General features: G+C 38.1%; 1 protein-coding gene across 3 annotated transcripts in view; it reads right to left on the bottom strand.

Moving 5' to 3' along the window:
- Positions 1 to 25,366, bottom strand: part of LOC128687820 (calcium/calmodulin-dependent protein kinase type II alpha chain-like) — an 897,132-nt gene that overhangs the window by 52,419 nt on the left and 819,347 nt on the right. For all 3 annotated transcript variants that reach the window (XM_070083804.1, XM_070083805.1, XM_070083806.1), the window contains one exon: positions 24,493 to 24,576. In XM_070083804.1, the coding sequence (XP_069939905.1) occupies positions 24,493 to 24,576 (84 nt within the window). The remainder of the gene's footprint in view (positions 1 to 24,492; positions 24,577 to 25,366) is intronic.

The following is a 25,366-nucleotide window of genomic DNA, read 5'->3' as shown; positions in this document are numbered from 1 at the left end:
TATTTTACAAACCCTACTCCACCTTACTACCTCTCATTTGTATTAAGTTTAAATAAGATTGTAAAACAGTTAACCACTACAGGTCCGCCATCACAAATCCGGCAATCAGTTATTGGGTTCCTTCAGTTACTCAGCACTAATTTTGGCTAGCATAATTTCAAAATTCCAGGGTCGCCACACCAACCTGCTGGTACTGTTTGGTGGCGCTACTTGCTGCACAAGTCATTCCAATTTCTTTTTCTCCATTTATTGTTTTAACCTGCTTACTTTTAGCCCTAGCCATGGTTCCAATGAATAAAAGAAATGCTTCTCATTATGTAAAGCACCTACACAGTACATTATCCATTAAAGATAAGGTGGCTTTGAAGCCACTGTCGGTTGCCATGAGCTCAGTCTCACAAAGCAGGAGAATATGCTTTATTATTATGCTAATATCAACACTACAACTTATTTGCCTGTCACAACTGGTCTAATATGACATAATCAACAATATAAATAACATAAAACATGTTAAATACTCCAGAATAAATAATATTTGGCACAACACCGAGCAGTTCGACGAAGGTATGAAGAGCATATGGTAAACAAATACCATTCTCCTATCTCTGTCTTGGTGGCTTATATTAGAGAAAACGGAGTGTAGCACAGGGTTAACTATGATATACACTCGTACTCCACAATAAACATAAACAAAAAAGTTATTTTCTCTCTATAGATTATCACACATAGCAGCATGTGTAGAGAACCTAGGATAACCCCAAAAAAGTCAACGTGGCTTATTTTAGTACCTGGCTTGGGCTAGCCATATATAATTTTTGGTAAATATTCGATTCCGAGCCAGGGTAGAAACATTAGGCGTGTTTCTTTACACCTGTTGTCTATGTTTACCCATCAGTAAATGGGTACCTGGGTGTTAGCCGACTAGTGTGGGTGTTATCCTGGGACACTGACCTAATTTTCTTGAAATACTCAGCATAACAAGTGCCTTTCTATACAGTAGTATGTCACTGATGTCAGCTAGGCCTGTATACCTTGTACATGTACGTGTAGTAAATAAAGATATTATTATTATTATTATTATTTTATTATTATTATTATCACACTGGCCGATTCCCACCAAGGCAGGGTGGCCCGAAAAAGAAAAACTTTCACCATCATTCACTCCATCACTGTCTTGCCAGAAGGGTGCTTTACACTACAGTTTTTAAACTGCAACATTAACACCCCTCCTTCAGAGTGCAGGCACTGTACTTCCCATCTCCAGGACTCAAGTCCGGCCTGCCGGTTTCCCTGAACCCCTTCATAAATGTTACTTTGCTCACACTCCAACAGCACGTCAAGTATTAAAAACCATTTGTCTCCATTCACTCCTATCAAACACGCTCATGCATACCTGCTGGAAGTCCAAGCCCCTCGCACACAAAACCTCCTTTACCCCCTCTCTCCAACCTTTCCTAGGCCGACCCCTACCCCGCCTTCCTTCCACTACAGACTGATACACTCTTGAAGTCATTCTGTTTCGCTCCATTCTCTCTACATGTCCAAACCACCTCAACAACCCTTCCTCAGCCCTCTGGACAACAGTTTTGGTAATCCCACACCTCCTCCTAACTTCCAAACTACGAATTCTCTGCATTATATTCACACCACACATTGCCCTCAGACATGACATCTCCACTGCCTCCAGCCTTCTCCTCGCTGCAACATTCATCACCCATGCTTCACACCCATATAAGAGCGTTGGTAAAACTATACTCTCATACATTCCCCTCTTTGCCTCCAAGGACAAAGTTCTTTGTCCCCACAGACTCCTAAGTGCACCACACACTCTTTTTCCCTCATCAATTGTATGATTCACCTCATCTTTCATAGACCCATCCGCTGACACGTCCACTCCCAAATATCTGAATACATTCACCTCCTCCATACTCTCTCCCTCCAATCTGATATTCAATCTTTCATCACCTAATCTTTTTGTTATCCTCATAACCTTACTCTTTCCTGTATTCACCTTTAATTTTCTTCTTTTGCACACCCTACCAAATTCATCCACCAATCTCTGCAACTTCTCTTCAGAATCTCCCAAGAGCACAGTGTCATCAGCAAAGAGCAGCTGTGACAACTCCCACTTTGTGTGTGATTCTTTATCTTTTAACTCCACGCCTCTTGTCAAGACCCTCGCATTTACTTCTCTTACAACCCCATCTATAAATATATTAAACAACCACGGTGACATCACACATCCTTGTCTAAGGCCTACTTTTACTGGGAAATAATTTCCCTCTTTCCTACATACTCTAACTTGAGCCTCACTATCCTCGTAAAAACTCTTCACTGCTTTCAGTAACCTACCTCCTACACCATACACTTGCAACATCTGCCACATTGCCCCCCTATCCACCCTGTCATACGCCTTTTCCAAATCCATAAATGCCACAAAGACCTCTTTAGCCTTATCTAAATACTGTTCACTTATATGTTTCACTGTAAACACCTGGTCCACACACCCCCTACCTTTCCTAAAGCCTCCTTGTTCATCTGCTATCCTATTCTCCGTCTTACTCTTAATTCTTTCAATAATAACTCTACCATACACTTTACCAGGTATACTCAGCAGACTTATCCCCCTATAATTTTTGCACTCTCTTTTATCCCCTTTGCCTTTATACAAAGGAACTATGCATGCTCTCTGCCAATCTCTAGGTACCTTACCCTCTTCTATACATTTATTAAATAATTGCACCAACCACTCCAAAACTATATCCCCACCTGCTTTTAACATTTCTATCTTTATCCCATCAATCCCAGCTGCCTTACCCCCTTTCATTTTACCTACTGCCTCACGAACTTCCCCCACACTCACAACTGGCTCTTCCTCACTCCTACAAGATGTTATTCCTCCTTGCCCTATACACGAAATCACAGCTTCCCTATCTTCATCAACATTTAACAATTCCTCAAAATATTACCTCCATCTTCCCAATACCTCTAACTCTCCATTTAATAACTCTCCTCTCCTATTTTTAACTGACAAATCCATTTGTTCTCTAGGCTTTCTTAACTTGTTAATCTCACTCCAAAACTTTTTCTTATTTTCAACAAAATTTGTTGATAACATCTCACCCACTCTCTCATTTGCTCTCTTTTTACATTGCTTCACCACTCTCTTAACCTCTCTCTTTTTCTCCATATACTCTTCCCTCCTTGCATCACTTCTACTTTGTAAAAACTTCTCATATGCTAACTTTTTCTCCCTTACTACTCTCTTTACATCATCATTCCACCAATCGCTCCTCTTCCCTCCCGCACCCACTTTCCTGTAACCACAAACTTCTGCTGAACACACTAACACTACATTTTTAAACCTACCCCATACCTCTTCGACCCCATTGCCTATGCTCTCATTAGCCCATCTATCCTCCAATAGCTGTTTATATCTTACCCTAACTGCCTCCTCTTTTAGTTTATAAACCTTCACCTCTCTCTTCCCTGATGCTTCTATTCTCCTTGTATCCCATCTACCTTTTACTCTCAGTGTAGCTACAACTAGAAAGTGATCTGATATATCTGTGGCCCCTCTATAAACATGTACATCCTGAAGTCTACTCAACAGTCTTTTATCTACCAATACATAATCCAACAAACTACTGTCATTTCGCCCTACATCATATCTTGTATACTTATTTATCCTCTTTTTCTTAAAATATGTATTACCTATAACTAAACCCCTTTCTATACAAAGTTCAATCAAAGGGCTCCCATTATCATTTACACCTGGCACCCCAAACTTACCTACCACACCCTCTCTAAAAGTTTCTCCTACTTTAGCATTCAGGTCCCCTATTATTATTATTATTATTATTTTTATTATATTATTATTTTCTCAGTTGTTTGTTGGGTTATCTTATTCAAACTTGGGCAATGTATGATGGAAAGATACTTCATGTACACCAAAAATGAAAGAAATCAGACCATAAATAGCGGAGTTCACTTCTCAGCTATTAGCGGCCGCTTAGCGGTATATTTTTGTATGGTTGTTATGGTTATATTCTCATTTTTTCGGTCTCATTTGATAGGATGAAAGATATATTACAGAAATAGATATGATTTTGATTGCTTTCATGATGAAAAGTACCTTGAAATTGCTCTCACAGTAGCGAAAATTTTCTATTCTTTAGCGAAGCTCAAGAGTAAACAAATGATGTCACCGTCCAATACCTGTCCGCCTGCCAGTCTAAATTCCAGTACGGAGTCAAAAATGGATTGACATTATTTATACAATTATGTATTACAATAATGCAGTAGTCTGCATAACAGTAAATCATCTATTTATTTTGTGAATAAAAATTCCAAATGGTAAGCAAGAGTAATATAAGAGGGGCCTGTAGCCGTGACTAATGAACAGAGAAAATGTTATTTTAGTGCCAGTAATGTCTGCACTGTTTATTCTGGATCCTATTTTGAAATTGGCATCTGTTGAAATTTGTGTGAAATCGGCCAAATTGCCAATTTCTGACCACTTTATTGGGTAGTTGAAATAAGTGAATGGGTGGTTTCTTTTACTCAGTTGACAGACTAGAAGTAAATAAGTTTATTCAGGTATACACAAATACAGTTACATAAATTATCATACATAGCAGTGTATGTATAGAGAACCTAGGATAACCCAGAAAAGTCAGACAAAGTGACTTATTTCCAGTACCTGGCTTGGGCTTGCCATATATGATTTTTGGTAAATACTTTTTTTTCTCAGTTGTTTGTTGGACTATCTCATTGAAACTTGGGCAATGTATGATGGAAAGATGCTTCTTAACGTACAACAAAAATGAAAAAGACGGGCGATAAATAAGGGAGTTCACTTCTCAGCCATTAGCCGCCTCTTTGCAGTATATTTTCGTATGGTTTTTATGGTTGTATTCTCATTTTTTTGGACTCATTTGATAGAATGGAAGATATATTACAGAAATAGACATGATTTTGATTGCTTTCATGACGAAAAGTACCTTGAAACTGAGCTCAAAGTAGCGGAAATGTTCGATTTTTGCTGATGTTCAATGAACTTTGTGTAAGTCAAGTTGGTTAATTTTATTAAGTGTATTCTAACCTAACCACTCTGTAATTCGGCAAACTCAGTAATCCGGCACACTACAGGTCCCAATGATGCCGGATTTGTGATGGAGGACCTGTACTTCTTGTCTACTTTTAAGTATAGTTACTATGTACTATTATCTTATCTAGTTTTAATTAGTTACTATGTATTAGGATTAGTCTGCCCAAAATGCCTGAGCATGATAGTGGCTATCTTTGTATTTAGCAAATCAAAATTGTAATTACACATTGTAACCTTTACAAAGAAATAAACTTTACTTTACTAATTGTGTTTCGATCTCTTAATTACCATATCTTGTATCTGCCAAGGAATCATGACACCCAGTAGGCATACCAGTGTTGCTGGCTTACTGAATGACTTACTGAATGATTGAATGACTTAGTGACTTGACTGAATGACTTACTGACTTGAATGACTGACTTACTGACTTGAATGACTAACCTGACTGACTTACTGACTTGACTGACTGATTTACTGACTTAACTGACTTTCTGACTTACTGGCTTGAGTGAATGACTTACTGACTTGACTGACTTACTGACTTGACTGACTGACTGACTGACTGACTGACAAACTTACTGACTTAACATTTTCAGGGTTGAGAGGCCCTCTCCTAAATTCGTTCTCAGGGTCAAAAATTTTTCGGAAAAAAGACAAAAATTATTTTTTTCATATGAAATGATACAGAATCTTTTCCCGATCATAATGACACCAAAAGTATGAAATTTGATGCAAAACTTACGGAATTATGCTCTCGCAAATTTAGCAGTCTTGGCGATGTTTACGCATCAGCAATTTCGCCCACTTTGAGCCCTATTTTCGACCAATTTCAGTGTACTAATCGACAAAACTCATATCTATTTCGCAAGAACTCCATTTTTTCTATCGAATGAGTACAAGAAAGCACCCATTTACTGATTTCAACTATCCAATAAAGTTGTCAGAAATTGGCAATTTTGCCAATTTCACACAAATTTCAGAAGATGCAAATTTCCAAATAGGGTCCAGAATAAGCAAGACAGACATTCCTGGCACTAAAATAACATTGTCTTTGTTCATTAGTCACGTTCCCAGGCCCCTCTTACAACTCTTTTGCTTTCTACTTTTAATTTTTATTCTCACAAAAAATAGAAGATTTACTGTTATGCAGACTACTGCATTAGTGTAGAAATGGTGTAGAAATGGTATAAATAATATCAGTGCACTTGTGAAAGAATATTAGACTCACCAGTTGACGTGTACTGGACGCTTGCCATGATTTGTTCACTTTTGAAATTTGGTAAAAATCGAACATTTCTGCTACTTTGAGCTCAATTTAAAGGTACTTTTCATTATGAAACCAATCAAAATCATCTCAATTTCTGTAATATGTCTTCCATTCTATAAAATGAGACCAGGAAAACTAGAATACAACCATAAATACCATACGAAAATACACTGCAAATTCGCTGTTTTAAACCAAAAACACGTTCAGTTTTTTTTTTCTCTCTCATTATGCACTGTGTGCTGCAGGATTTTTTTTTTATACTGTGCACACTGACCACATAGACCCATTCTTTCATATGTAGGCCTACCAGCTTTCTCTCACTAGATTTGAAGGCGCTAGAATTTAGGCGTTCTAGTACGTCAATAACCCTGGTGCGTAAGCCGTACTAGTACGTCAGAAACCCTGAAAGGGTTAACTGACTGACTTTCTGACTTAACTGACTTACTGAATTACTTAGTTACTTTTTCACTGAAGAGGACCCTGAAATGGTGTCTAGAGCAGGTGATGCCTCACCGTCAGTTATATAATGTACTGCAGGGTAAAATAGAAATCCACCTACCATCCGACTTATGACCGAGCTTGGTTCCGACTATCTGGTCATAAGTCAAAATGGGCGCAAGTCAAACCTTACTACTGAATATCAACATCACATTATTGTGATGATTTTATTTTATTGTTTTATTTTGTTATTTCATTTTTCACTTCACTTTTTATGCTGTTAGTATTGTATTTTATACTATAAGGTTTAGGAAAAACACTGTGTACAACACACAGTTGTTTACTTCCCAGAATTTTTTTTTTTTTTACTATTATCACACTGGCCGATTCCCACCAAGGCAGGGTGGCCCGAAAAAGAAAAACTTTCACCATCATTCACTCCATCACTGTCTTGCCAGAAGGGTGCTTTACACTACAGTTTTTAAACTGCAATATTAACACCCCTCCTTCAGAGTGCAGGCACTGTACTTCCCATCTCCAGGACTCAAGTCCGGCCTGCCGGTTTCCCTGAACCCCTTCATAAATGTTACTTTGCTCACACTCCAACACCACGTCAAGTATTAAAAACCATTTTTCTCCATTCACTCCTATCAAACACGCTCACGCATGCCTGCTGGAAGTCCAAGCCCCTCGCACACAAAACCTCCTTTACCCCCTCCCTCCAACCTTTCTTAGGCCGACCCCTACCCCGCCTTCCTTCCACTACAGACTGATACACTCTTGAAGTCATTCTGTTTCGCTCCATTCTCTCTACATGTCCGAACCACCTCAACAACCCTTCCTCAGCCCTCTGGACAACAGTTTTGGTAATCCCGCACCTCCTCCTAACTTCCAAACTACGAATTCTCTGCATTATATTCACACCACACATTGCCCTCAGACATGACATCTCCACTGCCTCCAGCCTTCTCCTCGCTGCAACATTCATCACCCATGCTTCACACCCATATAAGAGCGTTGGTAAAACTATACTCTCATACATTCCCCTCTTTGCCTCCAAGGACAAAGTTCTTTGTCTCCACAGACTCCTAAGTGCACCACTCACTCTTTTTCCCTCATCAATTCTATGATTCACCTCATCTTTCATAGACCCATCCGCTGACACGTCCACTCCCAAATATCTGAATACGTTCACCTCCTCCATACTCTCTCCCTCCAATCTGATATCCAATCTTTCATCACCTAATTTTCTTTTAATCATCATAACCTTACTCTTTCCTGTATTCACCTTTAATTTTCTTCTTTTGCACACCCTACCAAATTCATCCACCAATCTCTGCAACTTCTCTTCAGAATCTCCCAAGAGCACAGTGTCATCAGCAAAGAGCAGCTGTGACAACTCCCACTGTGTGTGATTCTTTATCTTTTAACTCCACGCCTCTTGCCAAGACCCTCGCATTTACTTCTCTTACAACCCCATCTATAAATATATTAAACAACCACGGTGACATCACACATCCTTGTCTAAGGCCTACTTTTACTGGGAAAAAATTTCCCTCTTTCCTACATACTCTAACTTGAGCCTCACTATCCTCGTAAAAACTCTTCACTGCTTTCAGTAACCTACCTCCTACACCATACACTTGCAACATCTGCCACATTGCCCCCTTATCCACCCTGTCATATGCCTTTTCCAAATCCATAAATGCCACAAAGACCTCTTTAGCCTTATCTAAATACTGTTCACTTATATGTTTCACTGTAAACACCTGGTCCACACACTCCCTACCTTTCCTAAAGCCTCCTTGTTCATCTGCTATCCTATTCTCAGTCTTACTCTTAATTCTTTCAATTATAACTCTACCATACACTTTACCAGGTATACTCAACAGACTTATCCCCCTATAATTTTTGCACTCTCTTTTATCCCCTTTGCCTTTATACAAAGGAACTATGCATGCTCTCTGCCATTTTCCAATAAATGTCCAAGTAGCCATTCTAATATGCAGTCATGAATGGGTTGACATTATTTATACAATTATTACAATATTGCAGTAGTCTGCATAACTGTAAATCTTCTATTTTTTGTTTGAATGAAAATTCAAAATAGAAAGCAAGAGTAATATCAAAGAGGCCTGGAGATGTGACTGATGAACAAAGAAAATGTTATATGAGAGCCAGGAAGGTCTGCATTGTTCATTCTGGACCCTATTTTGAAATTGTCATATTTTTTAATTTTCGTGAAATTGGCCAAATTGCAAATTTCTGACCACGTTATTGGGTAGTTGAAATCGGTAAAGGGGCAGTTTCTTGTACTGAATCGATAGAAAAAATGGAGTTCTAAAGAAATAGCTATGAATTTGGTCGACTGGAACAATGGAATTAGCTGAAAATAGGGCTCAAAGTGGGCAAAATCGTCGATTCGTAAATATCGCTGAGGTCGCTAACTTTGCAAGAGCGTAATTCCTTCAGTTTTCCATCAAATTTCGTTTTTTTTTTTTTTTGGTGTCATTACAATCGGGAAAAGATTTTCTATCATTTCATAAGAAACAATTTTTTTTCGGAAATTTTGCGACACCAGGAGACACCTCAGGATTTGGGGTTGCGACAGTCAAGGGGTTAAAAAAACAAAGACGGGAGGTAACCCTGGAAAAAGACTTGCTACCTAAAGTCCTTATGGAAGGGAATTCCCCTTCCAAACAATAATAAACCTCCATCCTCTCCCCTCCCGTCTCATCACTATGTCTTCAATAAAGATAAGTCTCATTTTATGAATAATTAATGTATTTATTCTGCATGTCTCATTGTTTTCTGTGTAGGAAGATGTATATTTCATGTGAAAAAATTATGGTTTTTAATACTTTTGGGTGTCCAGAATGAATTAATTGGATTTCCATTATTTCTTATGGGGAAAATTAATTTGGATAATGATAAAATCAGTTAAGGACAAGCTCTCAGGAATGGATTAATAGCATTAACTGAGGGTCCACTGTATTTAAGAGAGAGGGAGATTAGGGGCAGCATGAGGTGTGTGGCACACGTAAAAAAAAAAAAAAAAATGAAAAATTACGGAAATTGAGTTAATCATATAGAAAAATAGCTTAACTCTTTAGCAACACTCTGATCTAAGAAACAAAGTTTTATGATGTTCCTACAAGGAATTATAGTCATTTATAACATGTACAATGATGTCGCCGGATGTAACGTGCCTGCTGACATGCAGTAAATTTTTAAAGATTTTTTTTTTTTTGCTATTTCTTGTATTATTCTTTCTAATGTAATAATTGATTAGCTGGCATCATAAGAGAGTGGGCAGAGCTAATACGCAGTCTGAGAGCCACTCAGGAACCATCTGGGAACATTTGCTTATGTCAGCAGGAATTCCTCGCTCTCGGGTGGCAGGAGAAAATGTTTCATTATTATGCTAATATCAACTCTATGGCTTATTTATCCATCACAATTGATCTAATATGGCATAATAAACAATATAAATAACACAGAAGCATGATAAATACTCTAGAATGAATAAAATAGACCATAATACGGCGAGTTGTCGCCGCCAGTCCAACTGTATAAAATAATTACTGCTCTGACCATAACCCTTCCTATCTAAGTTCTTTGGTCCTGGTATAAGAGAAAATAGAGTATTTGTAAGGCTAACTGCACTAGATCACTAGTTTCATAAGAAAATATTGAAAAGAAGCAAATTCCTCGGGAAAAAAAAAAAAATTTCCCCGAGTCGGAGGCCAGCCCACATTTTTGGTGAATATCTCAGAAGTTATTAACTTATTTCATGAGGCCCAGCCTTTATTATTGAACTAAATGAAATAATTTTAACAGGAATCATAAATCAATGTTTGTTCTACAATTTGGCAAATGCATCATGGAAATATTCCAAATATTCTAGGATTTGTGTGGGAGTCAAGGGCTAGATATTTTGCAACATGTTGAAAACTTAGCAATTTTTTTTTTTTTTGTAGAATAAAAGTAAGATATTTGCAGGGTCTGCATTTAAAAAAAATCGCATTAGCATTGTTTTATGAGTAGCAAGTCCCAAAACCACCTTTTGTAGTGCCATTTAGGCCGGCGTTCTTGCCAAATGTCATTTTCAGTAAATATTTTTTTTCAGTTGTTTTTTTGGCTATCTTATTGAAACTTGCACACAATAATATTCGTGAAGATTTCTTTATGTACACCAAAAATGAAAGAAATTGGACAAGAGAAAAAAAAAGTAGGTCCAAAGTGATAATACCTCCCCTTACTGCAGTGGCATCATATGGGGATGGGGGAGGCATGGGTGACACCATCTAGGGGTGACACCACAGAACCTCTAAATAAGGTGACACTAATGCCCAAAACAGCACTGCAGCAACATAAGAGAAGAATCCTTCGTTTCTATATAGCCTCTTATATGATTACAGAGTATAAATAGGCCTATATAGGGAAAATCATTGATTTTAATGATGTGATAGACGATTTTGCAGGATCGAAGGCAAGGAAATGCAAGTTAAGATTCACTGAGATGTTACCTGCACTCAAGGTCAAATCAGAAAAAGTGTTTCTCTGATATTGCAATGTTTTTCTTTTTTTTCAAGTTTTTTTTTTTTTTTGCATTGTTGATGATGAAATGTAGGATCTGTTGCCTGTACTCAGAGTGGTATTTGAGTTTATGTTTCCTCAACATTACTATAATTATTTATTTTATCATTAATAAATCTTAGAAGTATTCTCCTGTTCGATTTATGGCCCTTAAATGCTCTCATTGCTAAACATTAGTCACTGGGTATGCAGTAGTGATGTAACTGGAGTTTACACCCCAATTCCCCCACCCTTGGATTTCATGGGGGTGACACCAAAGATGCCACCCCGGGTGACACCAACCCTAGTAATGCCACTGCCTTACTGATCAGTAAAGTAGTCCTAAGACAGGGATGCGTGATGTCACCATGGTTAACATATTTATAGATGGGGTTGTAAAAGAGGTAAATGCTACGGTGTTGGGGAGAGGGTGGGATTAACCCCTAAATGGGGGTAAGATGCATAGGCAACAGTTAGGCAACTTTATTCCAAAACGTTTCGCCTACACAGTAGGATTCTTCAGTCGAATACAGAAAGTAGGCAGGAACAGTAGAGATGTGAAGACAATGTAATCAGTCCATCACCCTTGAAGTCGTAGATTTGAGGTTGTCAGCCAGATTATGGAACTGAACTTCTCCAGGCTGAGGGACTGACAACATCAAATCTATGACTTCAAGGGTGATGGACTGATTACATTGTCTTCACATCTCTACTGTTCCTCCTTACTTTCTGTATTCAACTGAAGAAGCCTACTGTGTAGGCGAAACGTTTCGGAATAAAGTTGCTCAACTGTTGCCTAAGTGTCTTACCTACCAACCTGTTGGTATTGTATACCATTTTGATATTCAACCCCTAAATGGTTCAAACGTATATATACGTTCTCTCCCCCAGTGCCCCGAATATTTTGAAAAGTAAAAAAAATCGTTTTCATTGAAAGAGAGAGAAAAATGTTCTAAGTGTTATAGGATTAAAATAAAAAAATTAGGGTCAGTACTTACTGAGATATGAGGCTGCAAAGTTGGCACTTAATGCTCATCTGACGGCAACATCAAGCCTTGCCACTTGAGGAAGTGTTGCCGATATACCATTTTTTCTCATTTCTAAATTAGTTTATATCATTTTTATGTTCTGATAATTACAATTTACTGTAAGTCTTGGCATTCATAACCAATCTTAGTTCTGACACTAATATTAGGTACTGAAATTGTACTCAAATTGTCACAAACACACTGACAGGTGGACATATACACCTGCTTTGGTCATTTACTATTGTCTAGGAATATATATAAAGTATTTATAGGTCCCAGCAATGTTTTGGATATATGGGAGTATAGAAGAAGAAGAAGAAAGATGTAAGAAGGAGGAGGAAGAAGGAAAAAGGAGGAAGAAGAAGGAAGAAGGAAAAAGGAGGAAGAAGGAAGAAGTTCACTTGAAGCAATGTGACAAGCATCGGGAGGGCAATGATGAGATATGGGATGACATCTGATGGGTGCCAGTGAGGGTGCAGAGATAATATGAGATAATGCAGAGTAAGACGAGATAAACTATGACATTTGATGGGTGCCAGCGAGGGTGCAGAGATAAGGGATGACATTTGATGAGCTCGTATCTGTCTCTCTGTCTTCTCTCCCTGTCTGCTTGTCTCTTTCCATCTCTCTGTCTGTCTCAGAGAGAGTCACTGTGAACCAACAGGTATTCTTATGCATTACATCTACAAGCACAGTATAGCACTTTGGATTTTTTAGGTTCTTTTCTTTTCTTTTTTCAACAAACCAGCCGTATCCCACCGAGGCAGGGTGGCCCAAAAAGTAAAACAAAAGTTTCTCTTTTTAAATTTAGTAATTTATACAGGAGAAAGGGGTTACTAGCCCCTTGCTCCCGGCATTTTAGTTGCCTCTTACAACACGCATGGCTTACGGAGGAAGAATTCTGTTCCACTTCCCCATGGAGATAAGAGGAAATAAACAAGAACAAGAACTAGAAAGAAAATAGAAGAAAACTCAGAGGGGTATGTATATATATGCTTGTACATGTATGTGTAGTGTGCCCTAAGTGTAATTACAAGTAGCAAGATGTACCTGAAATCTTGCATGTTTATGAGACAGAAAAAAGACACCAGTAATCCTACCATCATGTAAAACATTACAGGCTTCTGTTTTACACTCACTTGGCAGGACAGTAGTACCTCCCTGTGCGGTTGCTGTCTACCAACCTACTACCTAGGATTTTTTAGGTTATCCTAGATAATTTACACTATGTAAAATTGTATTTGTGTGTACCTGTGAGACAGATAAAAACAGATAGAGACAGATAGACAGAGACAGACAGAGATAGACAGAGATAGAGATAGACAGAGACTGAGATAGACAGAGATAGGCAGACAGAGATAGACAGACTCTAAACTTGGGGTTAACATCACTTTCCTCTTAAAAGGAGAGTGTTAATGACATTACATCAGTGAACCCTTGGTGTTTGCCTCACTGTTTGCTCGAGCTGGCACTCAATTTAACTGGCCCTCCCACAAGGTACTAAGTGGTCCCAGATTTTCTTTAATATGGTGCACACCGAGTGTTAATACCCATTCTATGCTGACCAGTCATCTCAGGCCAATCGTGCCAAATTTGGAGGCAGGAAAGTTAAAACGTATATATACGTTTGGGGCGCTAGCCATAAGAACTTATAAATACGTTTGGACCATTGAGGGGTTAAAATAAGCAGAATCTAATGCAACATGCTGATGATACTGTGCTTTTGGGAGATTCTGAAGACAAGTTGTAAAGGTAGTGGACAAGTTTGGGAGTGTGTGTAAAAGAAGCTGAAAGTGAATACAGATAAGAGTAAGGTGATGAGGGTGTCAAATGAGTTAGGTAATGAAAATCTCGATATCAAATTGAAGGCAGGGAGTATGTAGGAAGTGGACATGTTTAGATATTTGGGAGTAGACATGTTGGCAGATAAGCATATGAAATATGAGGTAAACCACAGAATTGATGAAGGGAAAAAGATGAGTGGTGCACTGAGGCATCTGTAGAGACAAAGAATGATATCCATGGAGTCAAAAAGGGGAATGAGAATACAATAGTACCAACACTCTTATATGGGTGCAAAGCATGGGTTGTGAATGTTGCAGTGAGGAGGAGGCTGGAGGCAGTGGAGATGTCATGTCGGAGGGCAATGTGTAGTGTAAATATTATGCAGAAAATTCATAGTTTGGAGATTAGGAGGAGGTGTGAAGTTTCTATGAGTATTATTGTTGCAACCCCTAAATGGGTTGCAATGTGTATTATGTATATATATTACATGTATATTACCTTTTCATATAATTTTATATTGCTTATATTTGCGATAATAGCTAAATTGTAAATATATTGCTTTATATTATTATTTGACTTAGTTTCCTATAGTTAGGTAGAATGTAACATATTATGTGCTCAGTTCAAGTCTTGATTGTCTAACTACTGTAATTATTGCTCTTTGCTTGTTACTCTGCCGGCTTCTGTTGCTGAGCTGCAGCTGTCCACGGAGCTATCACGTGATCGAGGGGGGGGGGTGTCCTCACCTCGCCTGAAGTATTCAGTCTGGTCTAGACTCTCTTGGTGGTTGGACGTATTCCACACAAAGTGCCTAAATCTCTCTTATAGGCCCTTGTTGGAAGATCGTCTCTAGCTTTCTTGTAGGTTCTGTGGGACACTGTTCACAGAACACTGTATAGACTTAGTGATTTTCGACGTTGTGATGAGGTTGTATGTCGCAAAGACACTCTGAGCAACTCAGGTCCTGAGCTGTAGCTTCTGACCTAACTTGTACTGGTATCTGTGTACTATCACAGTCGGGGATTTTCTTATGCTGAACTTAGATTCAGTATTATGGGAGTTTTGTGACTTTTGTGGAGGATCTGCTGATGGTCCCTACTTAGAGTCGTTATATTATCTCCTTGATCCTGATTGTGTCGCAGTTGCTTGTTACATTGCTACTGGGCTTAGCATTCTTTTTATTGTTCAAGCAGACTGTTCTGACACCAAGTTGGTCAAGAAGTTAGTTTATTTGAGGACTTTGTCAGTCACTTGTTTAAGTCTAGTCGAGTCATGAGACATAGCGAACTACTTAGAGCACTTACACACATACACCCAAACTTGCTTGTACATATTTGTAATATCTTATTAAATGTTAATGAACCAGACGGTACTTAAGAATTATAAATGTGATATGTGCTTTCAGCACAATACTACTGTACACGAGAGAAGTGATTAATATTATTTTGATTACTGTGATTAATTTAATTTAATTTGATATACACCTAGACAACTTAATAAATTTATTAAATTTTAATTTCTCTAGTTAGTAGCCTACCAGTTGTAATCCTGAAGCACTATTGAATCATACTGAATTCTAATGGATAATTGGACAAGGATACTGACTAATTGTTACGAAAACCCAGTAACAGGCTGGATGCTAGAAGGGCAGTCCTTTCTAGTATTCACTGGAGATCTCTAAGCTTTTAGAATCGCGTTTTTTGTAACAAATGGGGGCCTGTCCGGGATGCTCTTGATTCAAAGTGTTGGAGAAATTGTCCAGTTTGACATACTAGTAACTCTATACTCAAACACTTTGAGTACTTTCCTAATCTGAAGACTTTGAGTTTAGTCTTGTACAACATACCAGGTGGATGTACGTACCTGACCGAGTCTCTTGATCCAAGGAGATGGAAATACTGTTTATGAGCTCTAGCTCTAAGACAACCAACACTAACATTCCTATTAGGATTATAGTTTCCCATAATCACTCTCTCGTAGTACACATATTTTCGTGATGTATGCCAAAGTGAAACAGTTAATTGATACTCTGACTTTGTCTGAGTTAAGTACATTAAAACTTCAGACGTGTTGGCAAGTAGCCAAATATCTCGATGAGACGTATAACAGGAATTACACTGCAGAAACTGTCAGAGCGTTAATTAAAGATATATTGTTTCCTGCTCATACAGAGATGTCTGATTATGATTCAGATTCAGAAAGCCTAGTGTCACAATTAGGAAGTATGACTATTTGATTACTTAGAAGAAAGAGCAACTACGGCAGAAGTGTCTGAGCCTAGTGAACCTCACTCACGCCTTCCCTCCTAACTGTTAGTATGATGAAGCCTCATGCTAGTACCGTGTATGCTACACCTGTATCTACTTATCCTAGACCAGATCTAGACTCTCTAGGGACGGTTGGACGAGGTGCCCGACCTAAGGACCATCCAGAAAGACATGTTAATTTCCCTACTCCTCCATTACCCACTGGTCCTATCTCTCAGGAACAGTTTGAGAGGTTTGAACACCTCATTATGTTGCAGACTGCACAAATAAAGGCACAGAGGAAATTGAACGAAGAAGATTTCCAGAGAGAAAACGTTCGTCTGGGAAGGCAACAGACTGATAGATCACAGGACACACATAATTTGCCGAAAGCTGCATCTATGGTTCCTAAGTTTTTTGAGAGTGACTTAGACACCTATTTTGATGTGTTTGAGAACCAGGCATGTGCTATGAACTGGCCACGTAAGCACTGGGCTACCTTGTTGCACACAGCTTTGACAGGAAGAGCTCAAACTTATACTGCAGCTTTACCATTTGCCAAGTACATTAGCTATGATGCTGTCAAACGAACTATTCTAGAGACATATAACTTGTTACCTGTAAGTTATCAACGTGCATTTCGTACGTTGCAACGACGACAAGATCAAGCTTGTGTAGAGTTTGCTCGTGAGAAAAAAGCTGCATTTGAGAGATGGTGTAGCTCTGCCAAGTCTAACAACTACGACAGCCTTGTTCAGTTGTTACTACACGAAGAGTTTAACAACTGTATGTCTGCTGATATACAAGAATATCTGATCGATCATACTACCTCGGATATTCTGGAAACTGCAGCATTAGCAGACAATTACGAGATTTCTCACAAACTTGTACATACTAAAAAACAGAGAAACAAGGTAACTAAAAATTGTCCTAGAAGCTGGCAACCTAAATCAGCTGCTCATTGCCGGCCTGATGTACCTGCTACTGTAACTTCTCGCACCTTTACCAGGAAAACTCACAATCCTGAATCTGTCTCTGTGGTTAGACAGAAATCTGATATCGAGAAGAAGAAAGTTAAATGTACCTATTGTAACAGAAATAGACATGCTAGAGAGTATTGCTATAAGTTAGAAAGAGATACGAGAAGCAGTCGTGCGGCTGGTGCCCCCACACAAGTCATATCCTCTTCAGAGCAACAAAGGCACCAAAATCCTAGTAAGACCTCTGATCCTACTGTTTTAGATAATGTTACTCAGGATAGATGACTAGCGTCAGAGTGTGTATCTGACGAAAAGATTCGTTCAGCGATGAGTCCTTACTTTTCGAGAGGTAAAGTAGGATTTGACAAATCACATCTGACTGAGATAATTACTTTCAGAGACACTGGCAGTTATCTCACCTTATTGAGAGATGATGTACTGCCCATAACTGATGATACCTATTGCAAGATAGATGTATTGTTAGAAGCCTATGATGGGGCTGTTATAAAAGTACCTCTTCATAAAGTTTACATTGAAACAAGCTATTATACTGGTTATATTTCAGTGGGTATATCCAGTGGTGTATTTCCCATCAGGTCAGTGGACTTGTTGATAGGGAACGATATCTTTCATGCTGGTATATGTAAAGAACCACTTGTGATTGATAATAACACTGATGATAATTATGCCACTGAAGCTTGTAGAGAGAAGCCTATTTTATTTCCTCTCGGCACAATTACTAGAGCTATGTCAAAGATTCAACAACCATCCTTGTCTCCTGTTGAATTAGTGGATGACAATGATTTGGGCTTGAATATGTTGTTTAGTGACGCTCTGCACCCAGGGTCATTAACACCAACTCCCCCGTGTCATCAACCTAGTCAGGACACTACTGACGTTAAATTTCTAACTCATGATGATTTAATCAAGGATCAGTTTGTTGATCAGTCACTGGAAAGACAGAGATATATCAGTTACTGAGAGTGAAGCAAAGGATCTCGATAATTGTTACTATTATAGTAACGGTGTACAGATGGAGAAAAATACATGTAAGTTGTCAGCTGATAGTGTTTCCACCACAGTCAAGCATCTCGTAGTGTTACCAGTTACATTTCGTGAACAAGCCATTGATTTTGCTCACAATAGTCCCATTGGAGGACATTTGGGTGTCAAGAAGACACTCGGTAAACTGGCAAAACTTGGCCTAAAATGAAGGAAACAGTAGCTGATCATGTGCGACGTTGCCACATGTGTCAAGTGACAGGCAAGCCAGCACACACACCTCCACCTACACCTCTCACTATGTTCTCTAGTAGCAAAGTTCAGTTCATCTGGACTAGTGATTTTTCAGATTTGTTCAAAAGGTTGAAGCATCTGCTTTCCTCTGTTCTTGTGAAGAGTCCTAATTTCAATCTTCCCTTTTTACATATATAGGCGAGTGGTTATGCAGTGGGTGTTGTGCTGCTCCAACAGTCAACATCCACTGATATTCTCCATCCTATATGTTACTATTCATCTAAGCTTAAATGACACCAGATAAATTATGCCAATATTGAGAAAGAGGCTCTAGCTCTTGTGGTGTCCTTTGAACATTTTGACGTGTATTTGGGCACTTCCCCATTTAAATTTAACGTAATTTTATGCCCAAATACCTTTTGTTACTTGCTATGTCAAATTCAGTAGAGTAACTTAATCCCTCCAGCCCATATTAACTATATATACTAATGTCTAATTAATCTATTTATATATTCACAGTAGTGATATGTGTGTGGGAGGAGACAGAAGCCAAGTGATGAGTTTGTAGTGTGGTGTGGGCGACGTTACTGCTTGGCAGAACACTGTCCTGCCGCTGACCCCACCCCCTCACTACACACCTTAAGCTGTTTCATACTCAGATGTCCATACTGCATAGCATTCCACAACCACTACTTAAGAGTGGAATGCAGTCTCCTCTACTATGATCGAGTCTCAACGTGCCATGCTTGTCTACGCTATCCTGTCTCTACACTGATGTACATAACCACGAGTATGCAGAGATACGATACTGTGTACTGCCCTAATACTAGGGGCATAACTTAGTGAAATAGACACTGTGAAATTATAAAGTGTTGGGCACAAGAGTGACTCATTATTTTTTATATTAAATTGTGTTAGTAAAGTAACCTGAGTATTCAGTAATAATGTGAAAGACATTAATGCAACTCCTAGTGCGACCGTTTGTCGTGTTGGGTGGGTGTTGCAACCCCTGAATGGGTTGCAATGTATATTATGTATATATATTACATGTATATTACCTTTTCATATAATTTTATATTGCTTATATTTGCGATAATAGCTAAATCATAAATATATTGCTTTATATTATTATTTGACTTAGTTTCCTTTAGTTAGGTAGGATGTAACATATTATGTGCTCAGTTCAAGTCTTGATTGTCTAACTACTGTAATTATTGCTCTTTGCTTGTTACTCTGCCGGCTTCTGTTGCTATTGGGCTTAGCATTCTTTTTATTGTTCAAGCAGACTGTTCTGATAGCCAGTTGGTCAAGAAGTTAGTTTATTTGAGGACTTTGTCAGTCACTTGTTTAAGTCTAGTCGAGTCGTGAGACATAGCGAACTACTTAGAGCACTTACACATATGCACACAAACTTACTTGTACATATTTGTAATATCTTATTAAATGTTAATGTACCAGACGGTACTTAAGAATTATAAATGTGATATGTGCTTTCAGCACAATACTACTGTACACGAGAGAAGTGATTAATATTATTTTGATTACTGTGATTAATTTAATTTAATTTGATATACACCTAGACAACTTAATAAATTTATTAAATTTTAATTTCTCTAGTTAGTAGCCTACCAGCTGTAATCCTGAAGCACTATTGAATCATACTGAATTCTAATGGATAATTGGACAAGGATACTGACTAATTGTTACGAAAACCCAGTAACAGGCTGGATGCTAGAAGGGCAGTCCTTTCTAGTATTCACTGGAGATCTCTAAGCTTTTAGAATCGCGTTTTTTGTAACAATTATCCAGAGGGCTGAAGAGGTGTTGATGAGGTGATTTGGTATACAGAGGTTGGAGCAAAATAGGATGACTTGGAGGGTGTATAAATCTGTAGTGAAGGGAAGGCAAGGTAGGGGTCATCCTAGGAGAGGATGGAGGGAGGGGAGTAAAGAAAGTTTTGTGTGTGAGGGGCTTGGACATACAGCAGGAATATGTGAGTATGTTAGAAAGGAGTAAGTGGAGACAAATAGTTTACTGTTGGAATGTGAGGATAGTGAGGCTCAGGTTAGGGGTATGTAGGAGAGAGGATTATTTACAGATAGGGCTGTAAAAGAAGTGAATGCTAGGGTGATGGGGAGAGGTGTGGGATTAAGAGATACAGTATCTAATACAAAGTGACAGTTGCCATAGTTACTTTCTGTCAATGACACTGTACTTTAGGAAGATTCTGAACAAAAGTTGCAAAGGATGGAAGACAAATTTGGGAGGGTATATAAGATGGGAATGTATGAGAGTCACTCTTGTATGGGTGTGAGGCATGGGTTGTGAATGCTGCAACAAGGAGAAGGCTGGAGGCAGTGGAGATGTCATGTCTGAGGGCAATGTGTGGTGTGAATATAATGCAGAGAATCCGTAGTTTGGAGATTAGGAGATGGTGTGGGATTACCAAAACTATTATCCAGAGGACAGAGGAGAGGTTACTGAGATGGTTTGGACATGTAGAGAAGAGGGAACGAAATAGAATGACTTTCGAGAGTGCAAATATGTAGTGGAGGGAAGGCGGGGTAGGGGTCAGCTTAGGAAAGGCTGGAAGGAGGGGGTAAAAGAAGTTTTGTGTACGAGGGGCTTAGACTTCCAGCAAGCATGTGTGAGCATGTTAGATAGGAGCGAATGGAGACAAATGGTTTCTAGGACTTGACGTGCTGTTGGAGTGTAAGCAAAGTAACATTTACGAAGAGATTCAGGGAAACCGGCAGGCTGGACTTGATTCCTGGAGATAGGAAATACAGTGCCTGCACTCTAAAGGAGGGGTGTTAATATTGCAGTTTTATAACTGTAGTGTAAGCATGCCTCTGGCAAGATAGTGATGGAGTGAGTGATGACGAAAGTTTTTCTTTTTCGGGCCACTCTGCCTTGGTAAGAAACAGCCGGTGTTAAAAAGATAATTTAAGAGGAATTTTAAAGTGAACATAGAAGAGAGCAAGGTGATGAGAGTAACAAAAAATTTAGGTAATTAAAGATTGGATATCAGTTTGGAAAGAGGAAGTATGGATGAAGTGAATATTTTCAGAGATTTAGGAGTGGACTTGTCAAAAGATAGTTCTATGAAAGACAAGGTGAACCATAGAACTGACAAGAGGAGAAAGGCAAATGGTGCACTGAGGTACTAATGGAGACAAAAGGGGAACATATCAGAGAATAATAGAACCATCACTCTTATGTGGTTGCAAAGCATGGGTTTTAAATATTGTAGGAGGAGGCAGTGGAAACACCATGTCTGAGGACAATGTGTGGTGTGAACATTATGCAGAAAATTTGTAGTTTAGAGATTTGGAAGAATGATTAGTGCAATTATTATCCATACTTCTAAGGAAGGGTTACTGAGGTGGTTTGGACATCTAGAGAGAATGGAGCAAAATAGGATGACTTGGAGGGTGAATAAATCTATGGTGGAAGGAAAGGTAGGGGTTGTCCTAGGAAAAATTTCAGGGTGTAAAAGAGGTTTTTCATGTGAGAGGGGGCTTGGACTTCCAACAATTATGTAGAAGCAAGTGGTTTTTATGGCTTTAATGTGTTGTTGGAGTGTGAGCAAGGTAACATTTATGAAGGGACTCAGGGAAACCATTAGCCAGATTTGAGTCCTGCAAGGGGAATGTACAGTGCCTGCACTCTGAAGGAGGGGTGGGGATATTGCAGTTTAGAGAAGTATCCAAGCTGTAGAATGGCATGCCTTTGGCAAGATGGTGATGGAGCGAGTGATGGTGACAGTATGTCTTCTTTTTTGGGTCATTCTACTTTAGTGGGAAACAGTTGAAGTGTTAAAAAAATAATAACAATGAATATGAGCAAACAATTTGTGAGGGGAAAAAGTCAGGGATGGTGTAATACAGAGGACGAATCAGTATTGTACTCTACTGTACATCGTATGTATTACCAGCTATAATTTTTCAAATTAACAAACATATTTAAATTTTGTACCAAAACTAACTGTTACAGGATTATCAACAGTGCTCTGACTAGCAGAATTAGTCTTGCTATTTTTTAAAAGAAGTTCCTTTAGGTTTTGTAAGACAAGTGATTGTATAGCTATGTTGGAGTCTAGTGCCAGCTCTGTAGCCAGATATGCCCTAACACTCCACCATTACCATACAATGGCAGTTATGGTGTAATCTTAGGGAATATCTGGCTACAGACCTGCCATTAGATAACACCATCATTATACAATGACAAGTGTTACTAATCCTAATGTCATAATTTCCTGTACATAAATAACAAGACCAACTGCACTGGTCAGAACATTCTTGGTAATTGTGTAACACTAGGCAACCTAACCTAACCTTGCTAAACTTAATGTACATTAAGCCCACCCAAATTATCTTAGTCATTCTTAATTTAGTACATATTATCTATAATATTAATTTTTTTGCTAAATTACTGCAACAATGAATTAATACTGGGCCTGCTTAACAAATGACCACTACTTTAAAAGTCAAGACTGCACAACCTCTGCCTAAAAAGCACTACATACACATGCACACAAATTGTGTACACACATATGTAGTACACACATTCATACACACACACACACACACACACATACATACATACATACATACATACACACACACACACACACACACACACTGTATATTGCTATAAAAAACTGACAAGAATGCAGCAACCAAACTAGTTGCAAATTATTTTCTAGGCATCCATAATATTAATTGTGACATGGTCAGAGTATAAGCTATAAACCTGAAATATTACTTGTGGCTCAAAGGCAACATATTTGGCTCACAACTGAAAGACCCAGATTCAATCCTGGGAAAAGCTGGGATATTAGACATGTTTCTTTACACATGTGTTAACTGACTGTTTTAGGTCACATCCTGGGAAAGAGAACTGAAGGACCCCATTGAAAGTCAAACTGACTTGGGTAATTCTGGATTAATACTCCTCTAGGTTAATAATTCAAATTAAGTCTTCTTTAAGTACTACTTATGAAATGATGAGAGGCAGCAACTGGTGCCACAAACCCTTTATTTAGTCAAGTCTTCCTGCCACTTAGATCTATAGTAATGTTGTCAGTAGTGTCCTGTACAGCACAGTTACTATATAACTGGGCCACAGGCTTTTGAATAAATAAAAGGCTTGTTGGATTGGCTAGGACCCACCATAAGCATTTAAGAACAATAGGACTTTCGGCTCTTAACATTTAATTTGCCCATGGTGTGACATAGTATGAATAGCTGAATATATCAATCATTATCACTAGTATCCTGCTTCCCTCCTATGTTTGGGAAGGCCTATGCCTGGAATGGACAGAAAAGTATTGAAAGGAAATATGGTCAAAGGTATTGACAAATTAAGTTAGAGACTGCCCTCTGTACTTGGTACCCTCACATCATACTAGCATTACCACTAACACAACACAGTGGTCTTTCAACACTTTCACTTTGTATAATGCATTCCACACAAATTACCATGGATTCATTCCCTCCTAATAAAGTGGTTCCAGTCTGTACCACTTAATGCCGATATCCCTCTGTTGTTAAGATGCATACTATGTGATAACACTCGTATTTCCAATGTCCTCAAATACCCAAATTCTCTCATATACTGCATCCATATACAATATATGATGCAAATATAATTTGCAGTGTTTACTACTCATGTATGAGGTAAGTCACAACATTTGTCTAAATAAAATATTATTTTTAATCTAGAGTACTATTAATTTTAAAGTTATATTTTTTAATGTTACTAGGCATTAAACTAAAACAGAAAGTGTTTTTTTTAAGACAATACTTCAAAAAGAACTTACCTTTAATTTTCTTCTAGCGTTGAACTTTCTCAAACAGTCTACAGTTTCTTGTCTATGTACAACACTAGCCACACGTTCACGTTGCTGAAAACAGTGCCACTTTTATATTACTTCAACCATACGTAGAAAAAATATTACAATACAGTGGACCCTCGACCAATGATGGCATCGTATAACGTTAAATCCGACTAGCGATACATTTTAACGCTAACATTTTGCCTCGACTAACGCTAAAAAAACTCAACTAACGATATTCGTTCTCGGGTACCAATTAATATCGTTAGCCGAGGGTCCACTGTATAGTAAACAGAATACTAGCAATGTAATGTAAACTAGGACATGCTAACTACATGATATATAATAAATGTATGTTTGCTCTCTGCACGATGTCAAATTTTTCTAATTGGAAATGTAATATGAATTATATTTTATTTTATAATCCTCCTAAATTCAAAAGATAAATTTAGAATGAGCTTCAAAATTCAGAATATTTCAAGTAAATGTTAAAATTTATTACATGGACTACAGTATAATTTGGATTGTGGAAAATTCCACAAAACTCTGAATTCAAAATTTCTTTCTGAAATTCAGATTTTTCTGAATAAGAGTGAAAATTGCAAATTTAATTTCAGATTGCAGAATATTTCAACATTTATTAATTTTAAACCAACAGTAATCGATTAATACATTTCTTTCCAAAATGTAACAACACTGCATTTGAATTGAGTATAGAATGCAACTTTCATATTTCAAAATAAACAGACTTTGCAACTTATGCTAGATAAGTAGTATATCTTCAGCTAACTGATTAGTCAATGCAATATAAGTATTCCTTTAAAATAAATAAATAAATAAATATATATATATATATATA

Source organism: Cherax quadricarinatus, chromosome 10 (genome assembly GCF_038502225.1).
Source record: "Cherax quadricarinatus isolate ZL_2023a chromosome 10, ASM3850222v1, whole genome shotgun sequence".
Taxonomy (NCBI): Eukaryota; Metazoa; Arthropoda; class Malacostraca; order Decapoda; family Parastacidae; genus Cherax; species Cherax quadricarinatus.
The sequence above is the reverse complement of the archived record's forward strand: the minus strand, read 5'-3'. Positions and strand labels throughout refer to the sequence as shown.